Source organism: Anomaloglossus baeobatrachus, chromosome 3, assembly GCF_048569485.1.
Source record: "Anomaloglossus baeobatrachus isolate aAnoBae1 chromosome 3, aAnoBae1.hap1, whole genome shotgun sequence".
Taxonomy (NCBI): domain Eukaryota; kingdom Metazoa; phylum Chordata; class Amphibia; order Anura; family Aromobatidae; genus Anomaloglossus; species Anomaloglossus baeobatrachus.
In genome coordinates, this window is record NC_134355.1 from 99,866,817 (window position 1) to 99,891,543 (window position 24,727).

Consider the following 24,727-nt stretch of genomic DNA (forward strand, 5'->3'; position numbering starts at 1 on the left):
GACCCAGGAGGACCCCACTGCTGACACAGACATATAAAAAAAGCTAGACTGAAGTTCGCCAAAATGTAAATGAGTAAGCCAAAATCCTTCTGAGAAAGATTCTTGTGGACAGATAAGGCCAAGATAGAGCTTTTTGGTAAAATGCATCATTCTACTGTTTACCGAAAACAGAATGAGGTGAACAAAGAAAAGAACACAGTACCTACAGTCAAATATGGTGGAGGCTCAAAGATGTTTTGGGGTTGTTTAGCTGCCTCTTGCACTGACCATTTTCAGAAAGCTGGGTGTGCATCTTAGGTTATGGGTTAAAGGGAATCTGTCACCAGGTTTTTACTATGAAGACCGCATGCTGCAGGGGTTAACCCAGAGATTTCAGCGATGTGTAGCTTTTGAAAAAGTTAGATATGTTTAGCTTAGAAAAAAGACGTCTCAGAGGAGATCTTATTTATTTGTCTAAATACATGTGTGGTCAATATAAAGGACTGGCACATGACTTATTCCTTCCAACGACAATACTAAGGACGAGGGGGCATACACTGTGAGTGGAAGAAAAGCGATTCCGGCAGCTAAATAGGAAAGGGTTCTTTACAGTTAGAGCAGTCAGACTGTGGAATGCCCTACCACAAGAGGTAATAATGGCAGACACTATAACAGCTTTTAAAAAAGGGCTGGATGATGATTTCCTCAGTACACACAACATTGTTGGTTTTAAATTACTTAGTGACCAAATGTAGAACTGGTGGAGGAAGGTTGAACTAGATGGACCTAGGTCTTTTTTCAATCTAAGTAACTATGTAACTATACTGTGTGCGGTTGTTTACCTGCAATGTTTGTTTTAGCTTCCGAAGATTATCATTGCTGGACTAGGTTAGCTGGAGATCAGCTAGTTTGGCATGCCCTCTCCTGTGATTAGCAGATCACTGTCTATAGAAATGTACATTCAGAGCCTGGTGTGGGCGTGGTTAGCTTTCTGAGCTCTGTTGCATTGCTAAAACTAAAAACTCTGTTTGTGTCAGAACCGTTGCACCCAGTAAACTAAGTGATACATCATTGGATTCTGGGTCTCTTTCTTTTGGCCATTAAAGGGGTATTGTTTATTTAAAAATAGATAGTATGCCTTTCTTTTTATTACTTTAGGGATATTTCTGTGCTAAATCGGAATTGCACAAAACATCTCAACAGCCCCTTAATCACCTCCTTTAATTTACTTTGATTTTGTCTCATATTACAGGTAAAATTGAGCACTTCTCTATCTCAGGAGCTCAGTCTTTTCTCCCCCTCCTCCTTTTCACTTTCCCATGTATGGCTTTAAGTCTGACTGCAGCAGGAGCCTCCCCCCACTTCTAGGCTAGGGAAATTTTAATCATTTATTTCTATGTTTAGTATTTCTTTAAGTGTCTCATCAAATTAACTAATAATATAATAATATTTATTCATTTATATAGCACTATTAATTCCACAGCGCTTTACATACATTGTGAGCCCCAATGGGGACAGTGTTGCCAATCTAAATTCCCTATCAGTATGTTTTTTGGAGTGTGGGAGGAAACCGGAAAACCCAGAGGAAACCCACGCAAACACAGGGAGAACATACAAACTCCTTGTAGATGTTGTCTTTAGTGGGACTAGAACCCAGGACCCCAGCGCTGCAAGACTGCAGTGCTAACCACTGAGCCACCGTGCCACCCATATTAGATAATAACTATAGTGCATTCAGCTTTGTTTTTTGCTGTTTTACATCTTGTGGTAAAAGCTATCTTACTGGAGTTAATACGTCTTGGCATTCCTTGTAAAACAGTCAGACCCATTACGTTTTACGTGAACTCCTTCCCTATGAACATACATAGTTTCATGCATAGGCTTCTACTGGTAAAATCAACAGGAGAGCAATGTATGCGGCTGTAAATCCTCCGTTTGCACCTTACTCCCACTGTGTATGGAGGGGGTTTCATTTCACGTCCTGGAGGCTTTACACAATGTATATACTATAAACCGTAACATTAATAAAGAAAGGAACGCATAATATGATTTACTATAATGGACCGAACAGCTTAAGATGCCTGGAGAAATCTAGAAGAAATCTGAATTTTCTTACCTTTCCCCGAATGGGTTCATTGGGTGTTAATCTTGAATTGTATTGATGCAAAAAGGAAATCTCTTCCTGTAATAGTTTTGGCAGCCGATTTCTCCCCCTGGGAGATGCTAGAGGAACTATAAAGCAGTGCATGTGTTAATGACATAGAAAGAGCATGCTTTCCGAGACTATGAGGTTCTATAGAATTTTCTAATAAATGAAGCAAAACAAAATGTGACACCTTTACATATTAAGATGTTCTTATTAGTATAGTATTAGAGGTGATGGCAATACGGTGTCGGATCTGTGGATCCTTCATCAGTGACTATGGGTGTGCGCCGGCTAGAAGACGTCTTCTATAGGGATCCAAATGGTTTGGCATTTTTCAGCCTATGAGTATCAACAGCTGATATTTTATACTGCACGTCTGTTACATAATTACATACAAGTACATCTCAATAAATTAGAATATCATCAAAAAGTTAATTTATTTCAGTAATTTAATACAAAAAGGGAAACACATTATATAGAGTCATAACACACAGAGGGATCTATTTCAAGTGTTTATTTCTGTTACTGTTGATGATTATGGCCTACAGCCAATGAAAACCCAAAAGTCATTATCTCAGAAAATTAGAATAATTACCACAAAACATCTGCAAAGTATTCCTAAGCATTTAAAATGGTCCCTTAGTCTGGTTCAGTAGGCTACACAACCATGGGGAAGACTGCTGACATTTGACAGATGTCCAGAAGATAGTTATTGACACACAAGGAAAGTAAGCCACAAAAGGTAAAAACCAAAGAGAAAAATTTAGTATATACTAACTTAGTATATACATTTTTGTAAAAACATGGCTTCTTACGTTTTTGCAAAAATGTATATACTAAGTACCCTGTTATTAAGCACTTGAATTTTATTCATTATTATTCAGGGTATTTTTTATACAATTATTCTCTGTTTTTTTCTTGTCTAGAGGCTGCCATTTACATGCTTGTAATGTTGCATGTTTACTGGGTTTTTTTTGTTACAGCTGAGTTTTTTGGTGATTTTTAAGCCACAAAAGGTCTATCAAGTTGAACCGTTCTCCACTAGTCACAGGTTATCTATTGTTGGATTATTTGTAACCCAAAAACCCATTTGTTCTGAGAAAAGCATCCAGCCCTGTCTTAAATGCTGTTATAGTATCTGCCATTACTACCTCTTGCTGTAGATCATTCCACAGTCTGACTGCTCTAACTGTAAAGAACCCTTTTCTATTTATATGCTGGAATCGCCTTTCCTCCACACGTAAAGGGGACTTTACACGCAATGACATTGCTAACGAGATGTCGTTGGGGGTCACAGAATTCGTGACCCTCATCCGGCCTCGTTAACGACATCACTGCATGTGAAACGCACGAACGACCGCTAACAATCAAATTTACTCACCTAATCGTTGATCGCTGACACATCGGTCTAATCCCAAATATCGTTGCTGTTGCAAGACGCAGGTTGTTCGTCGTTCCTGAGGCAGCACACATCGCTATGTGTGACAGCGCAGGAACGAGGAACAACATCATACCTGCGTCCGCCGTCAGTGAGGAAGGAAGGAGGTGGGCGGGATGTTACAGTCGCTCATCTCCACCCCTCCGCATCTATTGGGCAGCCACTTAGTGACGCCGCTGTGACGCCGCACGAACTGCCCCCTTAGAAAGGAGGCGGTTTGCCGGCCACAGCGAAGTTGCTAGAAAGGTAAGTATGTGTGACGGGTGTTAGCGATGTTGTGCGCCATGGGCAGCGATTTGCCCATAACGCACAACCGACAAGGGCGGGTACGCACGCTAGCGATATCGCTGCGTGTAAAATGGCCTTAATGAATGCCTGCCCCCAGGTCATTTGTATGGTGCTTGGAAGGAATACGTCATGTGTCAGTCTTCTATCTATATATGTAAATGAGGTTGTCTCTGAGGCATCTTTTTTTTAAAGCTAAACAACCCATATTTTCCATCCTCTTATCCTCTTCCACCCCATGTAATAATCTAGTTGCCCACCTTTTAGAAATATGGAGCCCAAAACTGGATCCCATAGTCTAGATGTGGCCTTACAAGTGATTTAGAAAGGGGTAAAACTACATTGGGATCACAGGATTTTATCTCTCTTTTTATAAACCCTAAAAAAACCCTTATTTGCTTTTGCAGCTTCTGCCTGACATTGAGTAGTGCTGCTCAACTTACTTGTAACCAGAATACCCAAGAAGTCTTTCTTCTGTGATCCCGAGTATATTTCCATTTAATGTGTATTCAGCAACATTAACCCCTTCACAATCTTGGACGTACTAATAAATTCCAAGATCATGTTCCTCCCTTTGATGTGGGTTTGCGCGGTGAGCTCCCATGTTTCCCTGCACATGTTGACTGATCTGATGAGCCGACATGTGCCTCTAATAGGCACATGTGGATCAGAGATCCACCTGTGCTGGTTAAGTTGTTAAATCCCACTTTCAATCTCTGACAGCGGAATTTAACGTGCGTCATTCCCCGCTCCCAACAGCGGTGCCATGACGTGATCACAGGGCGCTTATGGGCTGTCATGACAGCCAGGGGTCAGCTGATGACCTCTGTATCTGTCATGACAGTTTCTGTGAACGCCGGTGTTCATAGGAACACAGCATTTGTGCAGAGTGGAGCTAATGCCCCAGCTTTATATAGCACAAGCAAACAGAAGATCACATCTTAAAGTCGTCCCCTAAGGGGACTAGTAAAAACAATAAAAAGTGTAAAAAAAAGATTTTTAAAAAAATATGAAAAAAAAATAAAAAACACAAAATTCTAATTTTGCCTCATTGAAAAATAAAAGAATTAAGAAACATTGTAAATAAAAAAAGAAAACAAAACAATTGTGGAATTACATTTTTTTTCCAATTTCCCTTCAATTGAATTTTTTTTCTTCGTTTTCCAGTACAATATGAGGCAGTGTGAATAGTTTCATTCAAAAGTACAACTCGTCCCACAAAAAAGAAGCCTTCATATGGCTATATTGACGGAAAAATAAACTTATGGCTCTTGGAAGAAGGGAAGGAAAAAAATAAAAACAGAAAATCGCCGGGTGATGAAGGGGTTAAAGAAGCATGCCGATCAAAGTTTTATCCTCTTAATATATTGCAGTCATCATATTATATAGCACTGTGTACTTACAATTGCTTATTTTCCCTTTCTACCTAATTAATTCTTGTCTTTTCCATTAGGTCTATGACATCACGTGGTTTATTAAAAACACTCCAGCTGAATCCTTCTAAGCTCCATATGGAAACAGAAAATCACTTTTCCCAGCATGAGAAAGACACCCCTGCAAAAGTCCCTGGCAGGAGATGCGAGCGGAGAAGCTGGGTGAAGAGCTCAAAAGTGGAAAGTGACTTCCTGTTTCTACTTAGAGCTTACAAGGATTCACTTAATCTGTTTTAAGAACCAGGTCTCTCTGGATAAAACCAGACACTCCGCATGAATATAAGAGTCTGGTACCCAAATCCTCTCTTCAGGACCATAACCCTACCAGTGAACCAAGTACTGTAAAGAACAACGGACAGCACGAGAATCTATAATTTTAGATACCTTAAACTCCAAAGACCCATCTACTAAGACAGGAGGTGGAGGTGGTACTCGAAAGAAGGCTCCCAAACCCACAAATTTCTTTAATAGGAATTTGTGAAATACGTTATGAATTTTATATAATGCCGGTAACGCCAGGCTACAAACCAGCAGATTGATGACAGTAGTGATTCTGAATGGACCAATGAACTGAGGACCTATCTTAAGTGACAGCACTTTAAGCTTCATGTTTCTCGTGGACAACCACACCAGATCAACCACACACAGCTCCGGATCAGGCACACATCTACAGTCAGCCACCCACTCATACTTAGAGCAAATGCTACACAAATGCTGCTTAACCTTCTCTCATGTAGATGACAATGTAGAGGCTAATTGATCCTCCCTAGATACCCCAGATAAGTGTCCCTCCTGAAACGAACAGAACTGGGGATGACTACCATAAACACAAAAAAAAGGAGATACACCAGAGGATTTAGGGTGGTGATTATTGATGGGAAATTCGGAGAGAGAAAGGAATGAGGACCACTCCTTCTGATTATCTGAAACAAAACAGCGCAAATACTGCTCCAGGTTGTGAATCATGCGTTCCATTTGTCCTTTAGACTGAGGATGGAATGCTGACGAATGAGACAGTTTTTATCCCTAACCAAGAGCAGAAAGCTCTCCAAAAGTTGGAAATAAACTGAGTTCCTCTATCAGAAACAATATTAGAAGGGACTCCATGGAGTCTGATAATCTCACATATAAACACCTGAGTAGTGATGGGTGGACTCAGACTGTAAAAGTCCGGATCCGCATGGTAGTATCAGACCGGAATATTCCGGGTATTTATACGGCAACTCGAGAAATAAAGAAAAATAAAGGAAAAATAAAGAAAATAAGAATGAAGCAAGCAGGCTGTACTTACCTAGGCTCCAGGGCGGTTGTAACTGCTCATTCACTTCCAGGTCCGCTCATTACCTTCATTGCATATGTACTGCTTTCCCCACCTACCGGCGTCTGTGATTGGTCGAAGTCAGACGAGCCCCCAGCTTCTGTGACAGTGTCTGACTGCAACCAATCACAGGCCCTGTCTGTGGGTCTATCGTACATTAAAAATAAATAAAACATTTGGCGTAGATATTACATTATTATATATAATATTATAATATCCAGCATAAATAAAACCTATGGTTACAGGCTGCAGTCCCCAGCCATGCGCTTATCTAGGCTGTGTATCAAAATAGTGGGAATCTCCAGCTGTGACAGTTACTTACCTGAGTGACGTCACCGTTGATTGCTGCTCAGTCTCTGCTTGAAGTCTGCAGTGGGCAGTCATGTACCATGATTGAGCTCTGTGACTGCAGATATCTAGCAGAGCTGGAATCGTCATGGGACCTCGTGTGGACTATGTCAAACCTACAGGGATGTTTTGGGGATTAATAAAGTGGTGAAAGAGGGTTTTTTTGTATGTTATTTCAAATAAAGGATTTTTTTAGGAGCTTGTGTTTATTTACTTTCACTTACAGATTAGTTAGGGGGGGGGGTTCACAGACCCCCCCATCACTAATCAAGGGCTTAGTGGTAGCTGTGAGCTGCGATTAACCCCTTTATTAGCTTGATTGCCACAGCACCAGGGCAATCGGAAAGAGCTGGGTAAAGTACTGAGATTGTCGCAGCTAATGAATGCGACAATTGTGGGCTGCTGCAGGATGCTATTTTTAGGCTCCAATCTCTATAGCCTATTCATGGCCACCAGGACCTGGCCGCAGCAACAGATCCTTGCCCCTCCACCTCACAGCACCAACAACCTCACTCACCAAATATGTCGCTTACTGTGGTACTTCTCAGCCCCCCTAAATGGGCAGAAGTACTCATCACGCCCACCCTCTTAGACAGTTTCTACATGAAGCTCAAAGTATGAAGGTTCCAGAAGCCCAGTCTCAGGCCCCATGTTACGTCACCGCCGGAGTCTGCTCCAGCGACTTCTGCTCCGATCGCCAGGCGATGCCGTGTTCCTGTCGTGGATGGTGCTGGTGATGGGAGAGGAGTCGATGCCAGCAGCACCGGTGGGCGCAGGCTCCGATCATCCACTGGGCTGGGTTATCTTGGGATCTGCAGTACCGCTGGCTGACTGTTGGTGGCGGGTGTCTCCCAGCTGAAGTACCATCATTCTGCTACAGGTAATGGGAAGACACCACACCCTTCTTATTCCCCCTCCTGTCTGCTGACCTCTGCCAGAGATAGTTCTGATTCTGGCTCATGTTCTGTTTGTTTTGTGATTCCTGTGCGCTGACTTGGTTGTTGTTGACTACCCTTCTGCCTGCTGTTTTGTACCTCGCTGCCTGACCCGGATCTGACCACTGCTACGTTTTCTGTTTACGCCTTTGCCTGCCGATTCTGTCCCTGTTCTGCTGTTCCTGGTTTGACCCTGCCTGACGACTACTCTCATCGGACTGCAGCCTTCTACGGGTAGGGATCTCCAGGGCCCTGTGTAATTCCAAATCCCTGTATAGGGGTTAAAGGGTTTTAGGGTTCTGGGGTCCTGTTGGTGAGGGGCTTCCCTCTAGTCTGTCCATTACATCCTACCTGAGTCTGTTGATCCAGGCAGGTATTACATTATCTCTCGCCCACTAAACAAAAAACAAAAAAAATGGATTCTCTCCATGCTGTGCTGAATCAGGTGCACACCCTTTCTGGCCTGGTACATGGACTTACACAGCAAGTGCAGGTCTGCTCAGGTTAAAGCCCCTACAGCACCGACCTCCGCATGTCCAGAGTCCCGTCAACTGCAAGGGAACAGATCACATTGTGGAGCCAATCGTGGAGGGCCTGGATCTCTGAGGCAATCGTTTCCAAGGCAGCAACCGCACCTGAGCGGGCCCCAGGATACCCGCTCAGGTGCCCAGGTACTTCCTGCAGACCCTATGAGGTTAATGATACCTGTCTCATTGTTTCACCAGGGTAAATCTGTGCGGCTGCAGGCCTTTGTTGATTGTGGATCTGCTACTAATTTTATAGACACTATTGTAGCAAAAGAGCTGGGTTTGACTTTGCTAAGGTTAAATGCACCTATTAGAATCTCTGCTATTGACAGTACACCTCTCACGCAGGGTGTGGTTACTTTTGTAACTCCAGAGATCTTCATGCTTGTTGGGGCTCTGCATGTAGAATCCGTGTCATTTTTTGTTCTTGAGAATCTGATGTCAGCAGTGGTTTTGGGCATGCCATGGCTACGCAAGCATAACCCTGTCATAGACTGGCATCAGGGTGAGATTGTGCGATGGAGCCCTGAGTGTCAGGAGACGTGTATGTCGTTATCTGTTAACCTGACCAGAGCTGAACCTATCTTCATACCTCATGCATTCAGGGATTTTGCTGACGTGTTTTCTGTATCTGAATCTGAAAAATTACCTCCGCACAGAGATTATGACTGCCCCATAGATTTGGTCCCCAATTCCCGACTCCCCAAGGGTAAAATGTATAATCTTTCTGGTCCGGAGCGTCAGGCCATGAAAGATTATATAGCAGACAGTCTGCAGAGAGGGTTAATCAGACCATCCAGGTCACCAGTCGGCGCTGGATTCTTTTTCGTTGATAAGAAAGATGGTGGCCTCAGACCTTGTATTGACTACCGTGAACTGAATGCTATTACTGTAAAGAATCAGTACCCTCTGCCACTCATCCCCGATCTGTTTAACCAGCTCATAGAAGCCCGGTGGTTCACCAAGCTGGATCTCAGGGGAGCATATAACTTAATCCGCATCAGAGAAGGGGATGAGTGGAAAACGGCATTTAATACTCCAGAGGGACACTATGAGTATCTGGTAATGCCTTTTGGATTGAGTAATGCGCCGGCGGTGTTTCAGAACTTTGTAAATTACATTTTCAGAGATATTTGTGGTCAATATGTGGTGGTCTATCTGGATGACATCCTGATTTATTCTCCTGATGCTACGTCACATGTCCAACATGTCCGCACTGTACTCCAGAGACTCAGGGAGAACTCCCTATTTGCGAAATATGAGAAATGTGTTTTTTTCGAGGCAGAGGTTAATTTCCTGGGTTATATATTGTCCGCAGAAGGCTTCCGCATGGATCCCTCTAAGCTTCAACCAATTAAGGAGTGGGTACAACCCACGTCTCTGAAATCCTTGCAGCGTTTCCTTGGGTTTGCTAATTATTACCGCAAATTTATTAGAGATTTTTCCAAAATTGCCAAACCCTTCACTGATTTGACTAAAAAGGGGGCTGATGTGGTTAATTGAAAGCCAGAGGTGATCCATGCCTTCTCAAAATTAAAAGAATGTTTCTCCTCAGACCCGATTCTGGTTCAGCCTGACCTTATGCGTCCGTTTATTGTGGAAGTCGATGCATCCGAGGTTGGAGTGGGAGCGGTGCTATCACAAGGTACTCCGTCTCTCACTCAGCTTCGTCCTTGTGCCTTCTTTTCCCGCAAGTTTTCTCCCGCAGAGAGAAATTATGACATTGGTAATCGTGAGCTGTTGGCAATTAAATGGGCCTTCGAGGAATGGCGCCACTTCCTTGAAGGCGCCAAACATAAGGTCACAGTCATCACAGACCATAAGAACCTCACTTATCTGGAATCTGCTAAGAGACTCAATCCTAGGCAAGCTAGGTGGGCATTGTTCTTCTCCAGATTTGATTTTGTAGTAACATTCCGGCCCGGTACCAGGAACACCAAAGCTGATGCACTTTCCCATAGCTTCTGTCCCTCTCAGTCTGAAAACTCTGAACCAGAGCATATTTTAGCTACAGGCATTATTATGTCATCTGTTTCCTTAGATTTGATAGAAGAGGTTCATACTACCCCAGACCAAGCTCCTGAAACCACTCTTGTACATAAACTGTTTGTCGCCCCCTTACTTCGCCTACGGGTACTTCAGGAATCCCACAAGTCTGTGCTAGCAGGTCACCCTGGTATCGGCAATACCCTCCGATTAGTAACCAGGCATTTTTGGTGGCCAACCGTAGCGAAAGATTGTGAGGAATATGTACTGGCTTGTGAAACTTGTGCTCGAGCCAAGGCACCTCGTACCCGCCCTGCCGGATTTCTCTAGTCCCTACCTACCCCAGTAAGCCCTTGGACACATCTGTCCATGGACTTCATCACTGACCTTCCACGCTCAGAAGAGAAGACCTGTATCTGGGTAGTAGTGGATAGAATCAGCAAACAGTGTCAATTTGTTCCTCTGTCCAGATTACCCAATTCTGAAACTCTTAGCAAGTTGTTTATTAGGCATATTGTGCGGTTACACGGGGTAAATATTGTTTCTGACCGAGGAACACAGTTCGTCTCGAAATTCTGGAGGGCATTTTGTAAGAAGATCAATATAGAGCTATCTTTTTCTTCTGCCTACCACCCAGAGACCAATGGTCAGACCGAACGTTCCAATCAAACCCTTGAACAATATCTCCGGTGTTATGTGTCTGACCGTCAGTCTGACTGGGTGGAATATATGCCGCTAGCTGAGTTCGCAATCAATAATCAGTATCAGGAATCCATCAAGACTACCCCCTTTTTCTGCAATTTAGGGTTGCATCCCCGTTTTGGTTCTTTTTCTTCCGCTGTGGTGGATACTCCTGAGGCTGAATCAACTGTGGACAAATTGAAGGCTATCTGGTCTGAGGTGAAAGAGAACCTGAAGAAGGCAAAGGTTGGTCAAGTCTCCTCTGCTAATAAGAGATGTTCCAAGGGCCCTAGCCTTGGAGTTGGGGACAAGGTATGGTTATCCACACGGAATATCAAACTCAAGGTCCCTTCTGCTAAACTGGGTCCGAGATTTATTGGACCTTACGAGATAATCGAGGTCATTAATCCCACAGCTTTCCGTCTGCAACTCCCCCCGTCCTTTAAGATATCGAATGTGTTCCATAAGTCCCTCCTCAAGTTATATCGTGTCCCCATTCACCCAGTCAGTGACCCCCCTCCTCCTGTTTTGGTTGAAGGTAACTTGGAGTATGAGGTACAGAGAATACTTGATTCCCATATTGTCAGAGGCGCGGTACAGTATTTGGTGCATTGGAAGGGTTACGACCCTGAGGAGAGGTCATGGGTCCCTGCAAGCGACATTCATGCTAAGGGTCACTTCCAATTTCCTGGGAAGCCGGGTTTTGAGGGTCCGGAGGCCCCTCGTTGAGGGGGGGGTACTGTTACGTCACCGCCGGAGTCTGCTCCAGCGACTTCTGCTCCGATCGCCAGGCGACGCCGTGTTCCTGCCGTGGATGGTGCTGGTGATGGGAGAGGAGTCGATGCCAGCAGCACCGGTGGGCGCAGGCTCCGATCATCCACTGGGCTGGGTTATCTTGGGATCTGCAGTACCGCTGGCTGACTGTAGGTGGCGGGTGTCTCCCAGCTGAAGTACCATCATTCAGCTACAGCTAATGGGAAGACACCACACCCTTCTTATTCCCCCTCCTGTCTGCTGACCTCTGCCAGAGATAGTTCTGATTCTGGCTCATGTGCTGTTTGTTTTGTGATTCCTGTGCGCTGACTTGCTTGTTGTTGACTACCCTTCTGCCTGCTGTTTTGTACCTCGCTGCTCGACCCGGATCTGACCACTGCTACGTTTTCTGTTTACGCCTTTGCCTGCCGATTCTGTCCCTGTTCTGCTGTTCCTGGTTTGACCCTGCCTGACGACTACTCTCATCGGACTGCAGCCTTCCACGGGTAGAGATCTCCAGGGCCCTGTGTAATTCCAAATCCCTGTATAGGGGTTAAAGGGTTTCAGGGTTCTGGGGTCCTGCTTGGTGAGAGGCTTCCCTCTAGTCTGTCCATTACATCCTACCTGAGTCTGTTGATCCAGGCAGGTGTTACACCCCATCTGCAGGATTGTGTATTAGAGAAGCCCCCTGCAGAGAGCAACAAAAAATTCACAGCCCCCCCTAAATGCAGGACAATTAATCCTACTGCAGGCCTGATTACATTAAAAGTCCATGGAGGCTAACTAGTATGACACACTGTTACAACCCCTTCCCACTTCAAATCGTGTACCTTAAACTAACGAGCAAGCAATCTCTAATAAAACAGAACAATAAAGCGGTCTTTACACGCTGCAATCTCGCTAGCGAGATCTCAAGCAATCGTACCCGCCCCTGTCGCTTGTGCGACACAGGCAAATCGCTGCCCGTGCCGCACAACCTTGCTTACCCCCGTCACATGGACTTACCTCCCCTGTGACGTCGCTCTGGCCGGCGAACCGCCTCCTTTCTACGGGGGCGGTTTGTGCGGCGTCACAGCGACGTCACGCGGCAGCTGTCCAATAGAAGCGGAGGGGCGGAGATGAGCGGGACGTAACATCCCGCCCACCTCCTTCCTTCCGCATTGCCGGTGGAGGCAGGTAAGGAGATGTTCCTCGCTCCTGCGGTGTCACACACAGCGTTGTGTGGTGCCGCAGGAACGAGGGACAACATCGCTAATAAACAGAAAACGATTTTTTGTTTCAGGACGACCTCTCTGCGGCAAACAATTTTGGCCGCTTTTGCGATCGTTTAAGGTCGCTCATAAGTGTCACACACTGCGATATCGTTAATGACGCCGGATGTGCGTCACAAACACCGTGACCCCGACGATAATTCATTAACGATATCGATAGCGTAGCGCGCTTAAGATCACTGTAACAAGTGCTCCGTGCTGGAAAAAGTCCAATTGTCTTTAGTTCATGACTAGCTCCTCACAAAGGGCAGTGTCTTAAATTTCTGGCTTTAGCTTTGACAGTAGTTGAGTATGCTGTCTCTGCACACGTGATCACAGCTGCCACGCTTCCTGCCGCCACCTTTGTATATGTGCTCAGAGTAGCCAATGCTGCTAATGCCCAACCTCTGGATCTGGGCCCACAACGAAGTCAGGATCATCCATCTCACTGGCAGCCAGGAAGCAGCAGCCTATTGGGCACACACACACACACACACACACACACACACACACACACACACACACACACACACACACACACTAGTAAGGTTAGAAGAAATGCAATAAAGTCTCACAGAATAAGGGTAATAACAATGGCTCCTTTACAGCTTTTTCACAGATATATTGCAAGGAAACGCTGTACGTTAGATAAACATATACTTTGCAGCATAGCATGTAATATACAATAATATAATACACACAACAGTCAAATACGATTGAAAATAATTGACATTTCTCAATACAGCCATAAAAGTATGTTATTTTGCCCAATAAAAAGACACCCACGTATCAGATGTCAAATGAGATTAGGTTGGAAAGCAGATTTTTATCCCTTCTGCTTAGTTTGTGCTGTATTAACCCTCTCTACGCTGCCTGAGAACCATATGAATTCATAAATTAGAGGTGAGCCTTCCTTTAAGGCACCTACAAGGTTAATGTAGAAAGAGAGGATTTTTACCCAACAGCTGCTCATATAAAAAGACTGAACACACGCCATGGAAGGTAGAGTTGTAGAGAGACGCGGTTTTATAATCACCTGATATGTGTATATATAGAACCCTGGGTTACGGTGGTAAAAATATATATATACTACATATATATATACAGTATATTAGGTAGAGAGAACATCCTCTATTGTAACTGAATGCTGTGCCACATATAGCATTAGTGGGATTGACCTGCTCCTTTTTATTCTCTTTGTTGTGTAATATCTGTTTCTAGCTAAAGTGATTAATGATCAAAATCAAAGCATTATTATATAATTTATCATTGATGTAATGGATTCTACTCACATAAAAATATGATCAATATACAAAGGAAACATGGTGTTTTATCATTACACTTGTTAGACAAATTGCGCATTTGTCGCCATTTTCCGAGACTCGTAACACTCTCATTTTTTGTGATCCCAGGGCTAAGTGCTTATTTTTTGTGTCATTAGCTGGCATTTGTAATTATACCATTGTCGTGTAGATGTGATGTTTTAGTCACCTGTTATTGCATTTTATTGGACTGTTAGGACGACCAAAAGAAATATAAATTTGGTGTATTGTATTTTTTTTATTGCGTAGTTTACTGAACAGATTAATTTCTTTTACAATTTTTTTTCGTGAGGTCACTGAGTTTAATGAGGTCAAATGAGGTCAGGTTAGCTGCAGTCACAGGTGGAGGACCATGGGAGCCTCCAGCTGTGATTCCAAATAACCTGAGTGACGTCACCTCTCACCACTGTGGCTCAGTTCATTCTCTGCCTGAAGCCCACAGCAGGCGGTCATGTTCAGTGCCCGCGCGCTGTGCCTTCAGTATGTGGCAGAACCGGAATCGTCATGGGACCTCATGTGGATTACGACAGAACTCGGTGTTTTTGGGGTTAGTAAATTGGTGAAAGAGCTTGTATTTTCTGTATTTTATTTTAAATAAAGGATTTTTTTGGTGCTTGTATTTATTTTCACCTACAGATTAGTAATGGGGTGGTCTCATAGACGCCTCTCATTAGTAGTCTAGGGCTTAGTGGCAATTGTGAGCTGTCATTAACCCCTTATTACCCATCTGCCACAGAACCAGGGCAATTGGGATGAGTCGGGTTAAGTGCTGGGATTGCCGTATCGAATTGATGCGACATGTCTGGGTGGCTGCAGACTGCTATTTTTAGGCGGAGGGGGGCGATAACTATGGCCCCCCCAGCCTGAGAATACCAGATACCAGTTTTATCATGGCTGGGTATCAAAATTGGGGGGCTGCACCTTTTTTTTAATTTTTAATTCTTTACTTAACTAATTTAAAAAAAAAAAAAAAAGCTGCATGGGCTCCCTCTTATTTTGATACATAGCCAAAAAAAGCACAAGGCTGGGGGCTGCAGCTTGTAGTCGTATGCTTTATCTGTGCTGGGTATCAAAATATGGTGGGACTCTATGCCAATTTTTTTATTTATTTATTTTTACACCAATATAGACACACACAGCGTCTGTGATTGCAAGTAGTCAGACATGCTGTCACATAGGGTGGAGGCGCTGTCTGCCTGCAACCAATCACAGACACTGGGACTGCCGGTGGGCGGGAAAAGCAGTGCATATGTATGAAGGCTAATGAAGTATGGGCACTCCGATACTAGCGTTACAGCCGCACGAAGACTAGTATGTATAATGCACTTGCTCTAATCCCCCTATCCTTTCTACCACCATTTTAAAGCACCTGATTTGGGTCCCCATAGACTTATATGGGGACCGGCATTCGGCCAGATATCCAGGATCAATTATGGGCCTAGGTATCGGTGGGTCTGCCCATCATTATTCAGGAGCATTATAATGACACTGCTATTTTTAAGGATATTGTGACGGGATGTGCTGTATGAGATAGGAGAAGATGGAAATCTGCAGAGACAAGCTGTGAATGTGACAAATCATCATGACGTCTGGACAAGCTGAAAAAAAAAGAGAACGACTCCTATCAGAGATAACCTCATCTATAAGGTAACTGGAAGAAAATGTTTATTTGTGATAGTGACTAATTCTCATCAGTATTGTGGTTCCTGTATGGTCCACAGTCTGATGATAACTGATAGCAACAACTCCCAGCATCTCCTTACCATTGTTAAGGACATACCGTTGTGGGTTCATACGATACAAATGTATATGGGTCTGACCTGTCATTGCAATTGATGTACCACATACTTATGGTCTTTTGGAGAGGTATGCCTGTACTGATGAGAGTTTTGATGCTGTGTTTTTGTACTGATGAGAGTTTTGATGATACATTTTTGTACGGTTAGTGGTTGTGATGATGAATGTCTGTACTACTGGTGGTTTTGTTGATGTGTTTCTCTATTGATAAGGGTTGTGATGCTATGTTTCTGTAGTGATGGGGGTTCTAGTGATGTATTTCTGTACTTTCTGGTGATGTATTCGTGTGCTGTTATTGGTTCTGATTCTGCATATATGTAACAATCCATAACTTGTAAGATTATGTGATACATGTGATACATGACTATAAAGTGTCATGCTATCTGACAAGTTAAGGGTTACTATGTTTTTATTTATGTTAGAAGCATTAAACAGGATGTCCAAGTTTTTGATGAGTCTGCAATCACTCTATGTGACTGCAGACTTCTGAACTCTCAAAGCGCGAAGGATTCTCTGGTGGTGAGAGTGGGAGGTAATGAAAATGCAAGTATGCAATTTACATATCTGCAGTCACATGCCAACTAGACATGCGCTGCCTCGTTCAATAAAAATGAATTGAGCAAGGCCAAATGTGGCTAAAAGTATACAAATCACATACTTACACTCACATGACTGTCCTCTCTCGCTGCTGCCACAGGAGAATCCTGAAAGTGTGCAGTGCACACACTGTGAGAATTTAGAAGTCTGCAGTCACCTAGAGTGACTGCAGACTTTCATGTCAAACCTGGACAACCCCTTTAATCCTAAAATTAAGCACTGGAGCATGCCAACAATGTGTAACATACTCACTGTCAGGATTCAACTCTGCTTGCTAGTTCCAGCAGTCATCCCATGGCTGTTCCACTCATATACGATTTTCATACTTACGGTCATGTGACAACTGTCTTTTCTTTGTACAAAAAATAATTCCTTCAGCCTTGAGGACCATGTAGAAGGCACACATACGCCGAAACGCGTAGTACGAGAGGCCACCACCCCCTATTTGGATCTTATTTATTGCCTGAATTTGTGGACCCGATTTTATGCTAATATTTAAATAAAAAAACTTGCTCAGCAAGAAGAAATTTTTTAAGTACAAATATTGAAATTCTGGAGTTTTTGCGCTGGAGACTTTAACCTTTCTACATTTATCTTTTCTTTGTGCTTCTCTCAGTTTTTCACTGAGCATTGAAAGAATTAGGAAGACCAGCTCATCGGTACATTACTGTAAGTGTGAAAATCGCATATAAATTTTTAGTCACGTGACAACTACTTAAACTGCTTGGTGGGGGGAGGGCAAACTGAATTCTTGCCCTGGGTGCTGGAAAACCTAAATACGAGGGGCTGCTGATAAGTCTTTGGCTTTACCCAGAAAGAAACGCGATAGGATGATGAAAGTTTACATTTATTCCACACACTCTCCACTGATGTCAACACATTTCTTACATCGGTATTCCAAGTTCTGTAAGCCTAGCAAAAAAAAGAATTTCGGTTGTGCCTCAAACCAGGCATCCGTAGCAGCAATGGCATCAGACATGGTGTGAAGTTTGGTACTTGTGAGGTGTTTCTTCAGGTTTGGAAACAGATGCTAGTCAGAGGAAGCTAGATCTGGTGAATAAGGTGGGTGGTCAACCAGTTGGAAGCCCAGCTCTGCCGTGGTCGCTTGTGCAGTGTAAGCAGGGGCGTTGTCTTGCTGGAACAAGATTCCTTTGGACAGCTTGCTGCGCCTTTTGGTCTTCAGACCTGCCTTCAATTGGTCCAAAAGTTCAATGTAATACCTTGCATTGATGGTGGAACCCTTTTGAAGGTAGTCCACTAGTAGCACACCCTCCTTATCTCAGAACACAGACGACATCACCTTAGTGGCTCATTTTTGCACCCGTCTTTGGATAAGGAGAACTACTGTGCCTCCACTCTTTTGACTGCTCCTTGTTTTCAGGATCATACAAATAAATCCAGGTCTCATTCATAGTGACCAGTCGATGCAGGAAGTTCTTATCAGTCCGGAAATGCTGACAAATGGACCGGGAAGTTTTCACTCGCATGCTTCTCTGATCTGTTGTTAAACATTTGGGTACCAACTTTGCAGATAGCTTCCTCATGTCCAAATGTTCATGGATAATGACAGAAACACGTCTATGGGAAATCCCCATGATGTTTGCTATTGCTTTAGCTAAAATTCGTCGATTCTCCAGTATGAGGTGGTGCATAGCATCGATGATCTCCGTAACAACCACTCTCGGTCGTCCAGGACGTTCCTCATCATTGGTGCTGATGTGGCCCGTTTTAAATTTGGCAACCCAGTTCTTAACTGTGGAATATGAAGGGCATTGATCTCCCAATGTCTGCAACATATCACCATGAGTATCCTTCACGGACTTTCCTTGCAGAAACAAGAATTTAATCACTCCTCTGCTCTCAGTTGCTGTGAATATCGCATTAGACTCTGACATTTTGTTTTCCTGCATGTCGAGAACACTGTTACCATAAGCAACAAATACAATTTTTTTTAAAACATATAGCACAGACCAAATGTTTGGACACACCTTCTCATTCAAAGAGTTTTCATTATTTTCATGACTCTGAAAATTGTAGATTCACATTGAAGGCATCAAAACTATGAATTAACACATGTGGAATGAAATACTTAACAAAAAAGTGTGAAACAACTGAAAATATGTCTTATATTCTGGGTTCTTCAAAGTAGCCACCTTTTGCTTTGATTACTGCTTTGCACACTCTTGGCATTCTCTTGATGAGCTTCAAGAGGTAGTCACCGGAAATGGTTTTCACTTCACAGGTGTGCCCTGTCAGGTTTAATAAGTGGGATTTCTTGCCTTAAAAATGGCGTTGGGACCATCAGTTGTGTTGTGCAGAAGTCTGGAGGATACACAGCGGATAGTCCTACTGAATAGACTGTTAGCATTTGTATTATGGCAAGAAAAAATCAGCTAAGTAAAGAAAAACAAGTGGCCATCATTACTTTAAGAAATGAAGGTCAGTCAGTCCAAAAAATTGAGAAAAATTGGAAAATATCCCCAAGTGCAGTGGCAAAAACCATCAAACACTACAAAGAAACTGGCTCACATGAGGACCGCCCCAGAAAAGGAAGACCTCTGCTGCGGAGGATAAGTTTATCCGAGTCACCATCTTCAGAAATCACATGTTAACAGCAGCTCAGATTAGAGACCAGTTCAATGCCATACAGAGTTCTAGCAGCAGACACATCTCTAGAACAACTGTTAAGAGGAGACTTTGTGCAGCAGGCCTTCATGGTAAAATAGCTGCTAGGAAACCACTGCTAAGGACAGGCAACAAGTAGAAGAGACTTGTTTGGGCTAAAGAACACAAGGAATAGACATTAGACCAGTGGAAATCTGTGCTTTGGTCTGATGAGTTCAAATTTGAGATCTTTGGATCCAACCACCGTGTCTATGTGCGACACAGAAAAGGTGAATGGATGGACTCTACATGCCTGGTTCCCACCGTGAAGCATGGAGGAGGAGGTGTGATGGTGTGGGGGTGCTTTGCTGGTGACACTGTTGGGGATTTATTCAAAATTGAAGGCATACTGAACCAGCATGCCTACCACAGCATCTTGCAGCAGCATGCTATTCCATCTGGTTTGCGTTTAGTTGGACCATCATTTATTTTTTAACAGGACAATAACCCCAAACACACCTCCAGGCTATGTAAGGGCTATTTGACTAAGAAGGAGAGTGATGGGGTGCTACGCCAGATGACCTGGCCTCCACAGTCACCAGACCTGAACACAATCGAGATGGTTTGGGGTGAGTTGGACCGCAGAGTGAAGGCAAAAGGGCCAACAAGTGCTAAGCATCTCTGGGAACTCCTTCAAGACTGTTGGAGGACCATTTTCGGTGACTACCTCTTGAAGCTCATCAAAAGAATGCCAAGAGTAATCAAAGCAAAAGGTGGCTACTTTGAAGAACCTAGAATATAAGACATATTTTCAGTTGTTTCACACTTTTTTGTTAAGTATTTCATTCCACATGTGTTAATTCATAGTTTTGATGCCTTCAAGGTGAATCTACAATTTTCAGAGTCATGAAAATAAAGAAAACACTTTGAATGGGAAGGTGTGTCCAAACCTTTGGTCTGTACTGTATATTAGACACATAAGGCTGTAATGTGATGTAACATTCGTTACCATAGAAACAAAAAGATCACAAAGCCAAAGACTTATCAGCAGCCCCTTGTTCACCTCTGCAATCCATTTTGGTGGTCTGTACAATACAGTAGGAGAATCAACTTGCAATGATTTTACCGCACGTGCCACTGCAGAACCTTAACATAAATTATCTTACATTTGCCAATAATTTGTAATCACCGGCAAATCTGGCAAATTATCAATATTTGGATTGGACAATTACATTTTCTCACCTCTAAACCAGAGATTTTCACATGAAAACCAATGCAATAATCACGTGACACTACTAGTGTACTTTGCCGTACATACATTAGACGTAATACCTATTGTAGAGCTTTTTTTAATAGTTATTTTTGTTTTTTTTTGTTATATAAAGAGCTGTATCTTACCTATTCCATGCAAAGGGTATTTATGAGGATTGCAGCCATGGCGAGTCTGAGGACTAGAATAAGTCATGTGGCTGAAATCGCTTCTCTGCGTAGTCATCAAATCGTAAGGAGGTCTGTGAAGTTTTACACTTTCTTCATGGCTTGGCCACCACTCCGCCTATAATAAATAGAGTAGGTAAATGGAAAATTTTTGCATGTCTCTGATAATTTTATTTATACCATTTGCACCATATTAGTCAAAGTAATCACCGCCCATGGCGCTGCCTACATGGAGGGACTATTCAGTGAAAGGGATTGGATTTAATTCTAGTAAGAGCATAATTACACAATATTAATTTTAAAATTAAATATAGTCCAAGGATCGCAATGCACCATCTCTAATGAGGGCAGTGTAGTAATGCACTGGTACTGATCTATGTGATCGCCAGAAATAGCCGGGGGCTGTATTGGTATTTCCGACCGTCCCGTAGACAATGAATGAATCAGTGGTTAAGTATGTGTACTCCACTCCATTCACACGGTTGACTATGTATACTCCTCTCCATTCACACGTTTGAGTATGTGTACTCCCCTCCATTCACAGAGTTGAGTATGTGTACTCCCCTCCATTCACACGGTTGAGTATGTGTACTCCCCTCCATTCACATAGTTGAGTATGCGTAACTCTGCTCCATTCACACAGTATAGTATGTGTACTCCGCTCTTTTCACACGGTTGAGTATGTGTACCTCCACTTCATTCATATCGTTGAGTATGTGTACCTCCACTTCATTCATATGGTTGAGTATGTGTACCTCCGCTCCATTCACATGGTTGAGTATGTGTACCTCTGCTCCATTCACATGGTTGAGTATGTGTACCTCCGCTCCATTCACACGGTATAGTATGTGTACTCCACTCTATTCACACGGTTGAGTATGTGTACCTCCGCTCCATTCACACGGTTGAGTATGTGTACTCTCCTCCATTCACATAGTTTAGTATGTGTAACTCTGCTCCATTCACACAGTATAGTATGTGTACTCCGCTCTATTCACACGGTTAAGTATTTGTACCTCCACTTCATTCATATCGTTGAGTATGTGTACCTCTGCTCCATTCACATGGTTGAGTATGTGTACCTTCGCGCCATTCACACGGTATAGTATGTGTACTCCATTCTATTCACACGGTTGAGTATGTGTACTCCCCTCCATTCACATAGTTGAGTATGTGTACCTCTGCTCCATTCACACGGTATAGTATGTGTACTCCGCTCTATTCACACGGTTGAGTATGTGTACCTCCGCTCCATTCACACGGTTGAGTATGTGTACCTCCGCTCCATTCACACGGTTGAGTATGTGTACCTCCGCTCCATTCACACGGTTGAGTATGTGTACCTCCGCTCCATTCACACGGCTGAGTATGTGTACCTCCGCTCCATTCACACGGTTGAGTATGTATACTCTGCTCCATTCACACAGGGCAATGCAGAAACCAGTTCTGAGTATCACTGGGGTCATAGTGGTCTGATCCCCAAATATCAGTAGGTTCTTCACTATCCTGTGGATAAGGATTACCTTCAATCATTTAAATATTCCTTTAACTATTACACAATTCTCACTGAAATCAATATCAGGCATTTCACATTAGCAGACACTAGCTGCTTAGTCTGCAACCACCTCCATGCAAATTGTTTTTGGAAAAGCTTGCTTTATTGATGAAGATGGACTGGGTGAAGGCCTCTCCTCAAAAGGGACACAGAGTTGAAGATATCTTTGACATTTGGGAGAGTTTTCTAGAACTTTTACCTGGCCACATACGTAAATCCTTGCAAGATACTGTAGTTTTTGAACAACCATATGATTTCAATAAAAGTTGTTGATGTGAGATTCTCTACTACTATTTCCTTTACAATCGCTATCATTTTCCCTGATGGGAGAGGAGGAAAGACGGGCAATTGTTATTGGCACTCGTTTGACGCCGCTGTTACAGTTTACTTCATTGTTCATTACCTATGGCACAGCAATTTATATTGATACAGCAACTTATATCAAAAAGGTTATATACAGAATGGTTTCTCTTTAGTCAAATCAACCATTTATTACTCTATTTCCTTTGTTTATACAGCGCCTTGCGAAAGTATTCAGACCCCTTGAATTTTTCAACCTTTTCCCACATTTCAGGCTTCAAACATAAAGATAAAGATTTTAATGTTATAGTGAAGAATCAGCAACAAGTGGGACACAATTGTGAAGTTGAACAAAATTCATTGCTTATTTTAAACTTTTTAAAAAAATAAATAACAGAAAAGTGGAGCGTTTTGTGAAAAGCAGTTTTCAGCTCTTTCCACAGATTCTCGATTGGATTCAGGTCTGGACTTTGACTTGGCCATTCTAACACCTGGATACGTTTATTTGTGAACCATTACATTGTAGATTTTGCATTATGTTTGGATCATATTCTTGTTGGAAGAAAAATCTCCGTCCCAGTCTCAGGTCTTTTGCAGACTCCAACAGGTTTTCTTCAAGAATGGTCCTGTATTTGGCTCTATCCATCTTCCCATCAATTTTAACCACCTTGCCTGTCCCTGCTGAAGAAAAGCAGGCCCAAACCATGATGCTCCCACCACTATGTTTGACAGTGGGGATGGTGTGTTCAGGGTGATGAGCTGTGTTGCTTTTACGCCAAACATATCGTATGGCATTGTGCCCAAATAGTTACATTTTGGTTTTATCTGACCAGAGCACCTTCTTCCACGTTTTGTGTGTCTCCCAGGTGGCTTGTGGCAAACTTTAAATGACACTTTTTATGGATATCTTTGAGAAATGGCTTTCTCCTTGCCACTTGTAACGCCTGCCTGGATCAACAGACTCATATGGGATGTAATGGACAGGTTAGAGGGAAGCCACTCACCAAGCAGGACCCCCAGAACCCTGAAACCCTTTAACCCCTATACAGGGATTTGGAATTACACAGGGCCCTGGAGATCACTACCTGTGGAAGGCTACAGTCCGATGAGAATAGTCGTCAGGCAGGGTCAAACCAGGAATAGCAGAACAGGGACAGAATAGGCAGGCAAGGACGTAATCAGAAAACGTAGCAGAGGTCAAATCCGGATCGGGCAGCAAGGTACAAAAACAGCAAGCAGAAGGGTAGTCAGAAAACACGCAGAAGTCAGCACACAGGAATCACTAAACAGAATAGGGCGGACCAGGAGCCAGGAAATCAGAACTATCTCTGGCAGAGGTCAGCAGACAGAAGGGGAACTAAGAAGGGTGTGGTGTCTTCCCATTGGCTGTAGCTGAACGCTGGCAACTTCAGCTGGAAGACACACGCCACCCACAGTCAGTCAGTGGTACTGCAGATCCCAAGATAACCCAGCCCACTGGATGATCGGAGCCTGCGCCCACCGATGCCGCTGGCATCGACTCCTCTTCCATCACCAGTACCATCAACGGCAGGAACACGGCGTCGCCTGACGATCGGAGCAGAAGTCGCTGGAGCGGACTCCGGGGGTGACGTAACACCACTCTTCCATAAAGGCCAGATTTGTGTTTGAGATGAAATTTTTGAGGGACGGCCGGGTCTTGGTAGATTTGCAGTGGAATGATACTCCTTCCATTTCAATATGATCGCTTCATGCAGCAGAGCTGCTGGACCATCCTGGATTACGCCGGACATGGAGGGCTTTTTGGGGCTTATTAAATTGGTGAACCAGGGAATTTGTTAGTGTTTTTTATTTCTAATAAATGATTTTTTCAGGTGTGTGTGTGTGTGTGTTTATTTACTGTAACTTACAGATTAATCATGGAAGGTATCTCGGGGAGACGCCTGACATGATTAATCTAGGATTTAGTGGCAGCTATGGGCTTCCATTAACTCCTTATTACCCCGATTTGCCAACGCACCAGGGCAAATCGGGAAGAGCCGGGTACAGTCCCAGAA

General features: G+C 43.4%; 1 protein-coding gene across 1 annotated transcript in view; it reads right to left on the reverse strand.

Annotated features, from left to right (window-relative positions):
• The window catches only part of CIMIP6 (ciliary microtubule inner protein 6), a 50,021-nt gene that overhangs the window by 11,570 nt on the left and 13,724 nt on the right, over positions 1–24,727 (reverse strand). The window contains 2 exon segments of the mRNA XM_075338090.1: positions 2,096–2,211; positions 20,798–20,954. Coding sequence (XP_075194205.1) covers positions 2,096–2,211; positions 20,798–20,954 — 273 coding nt within the window.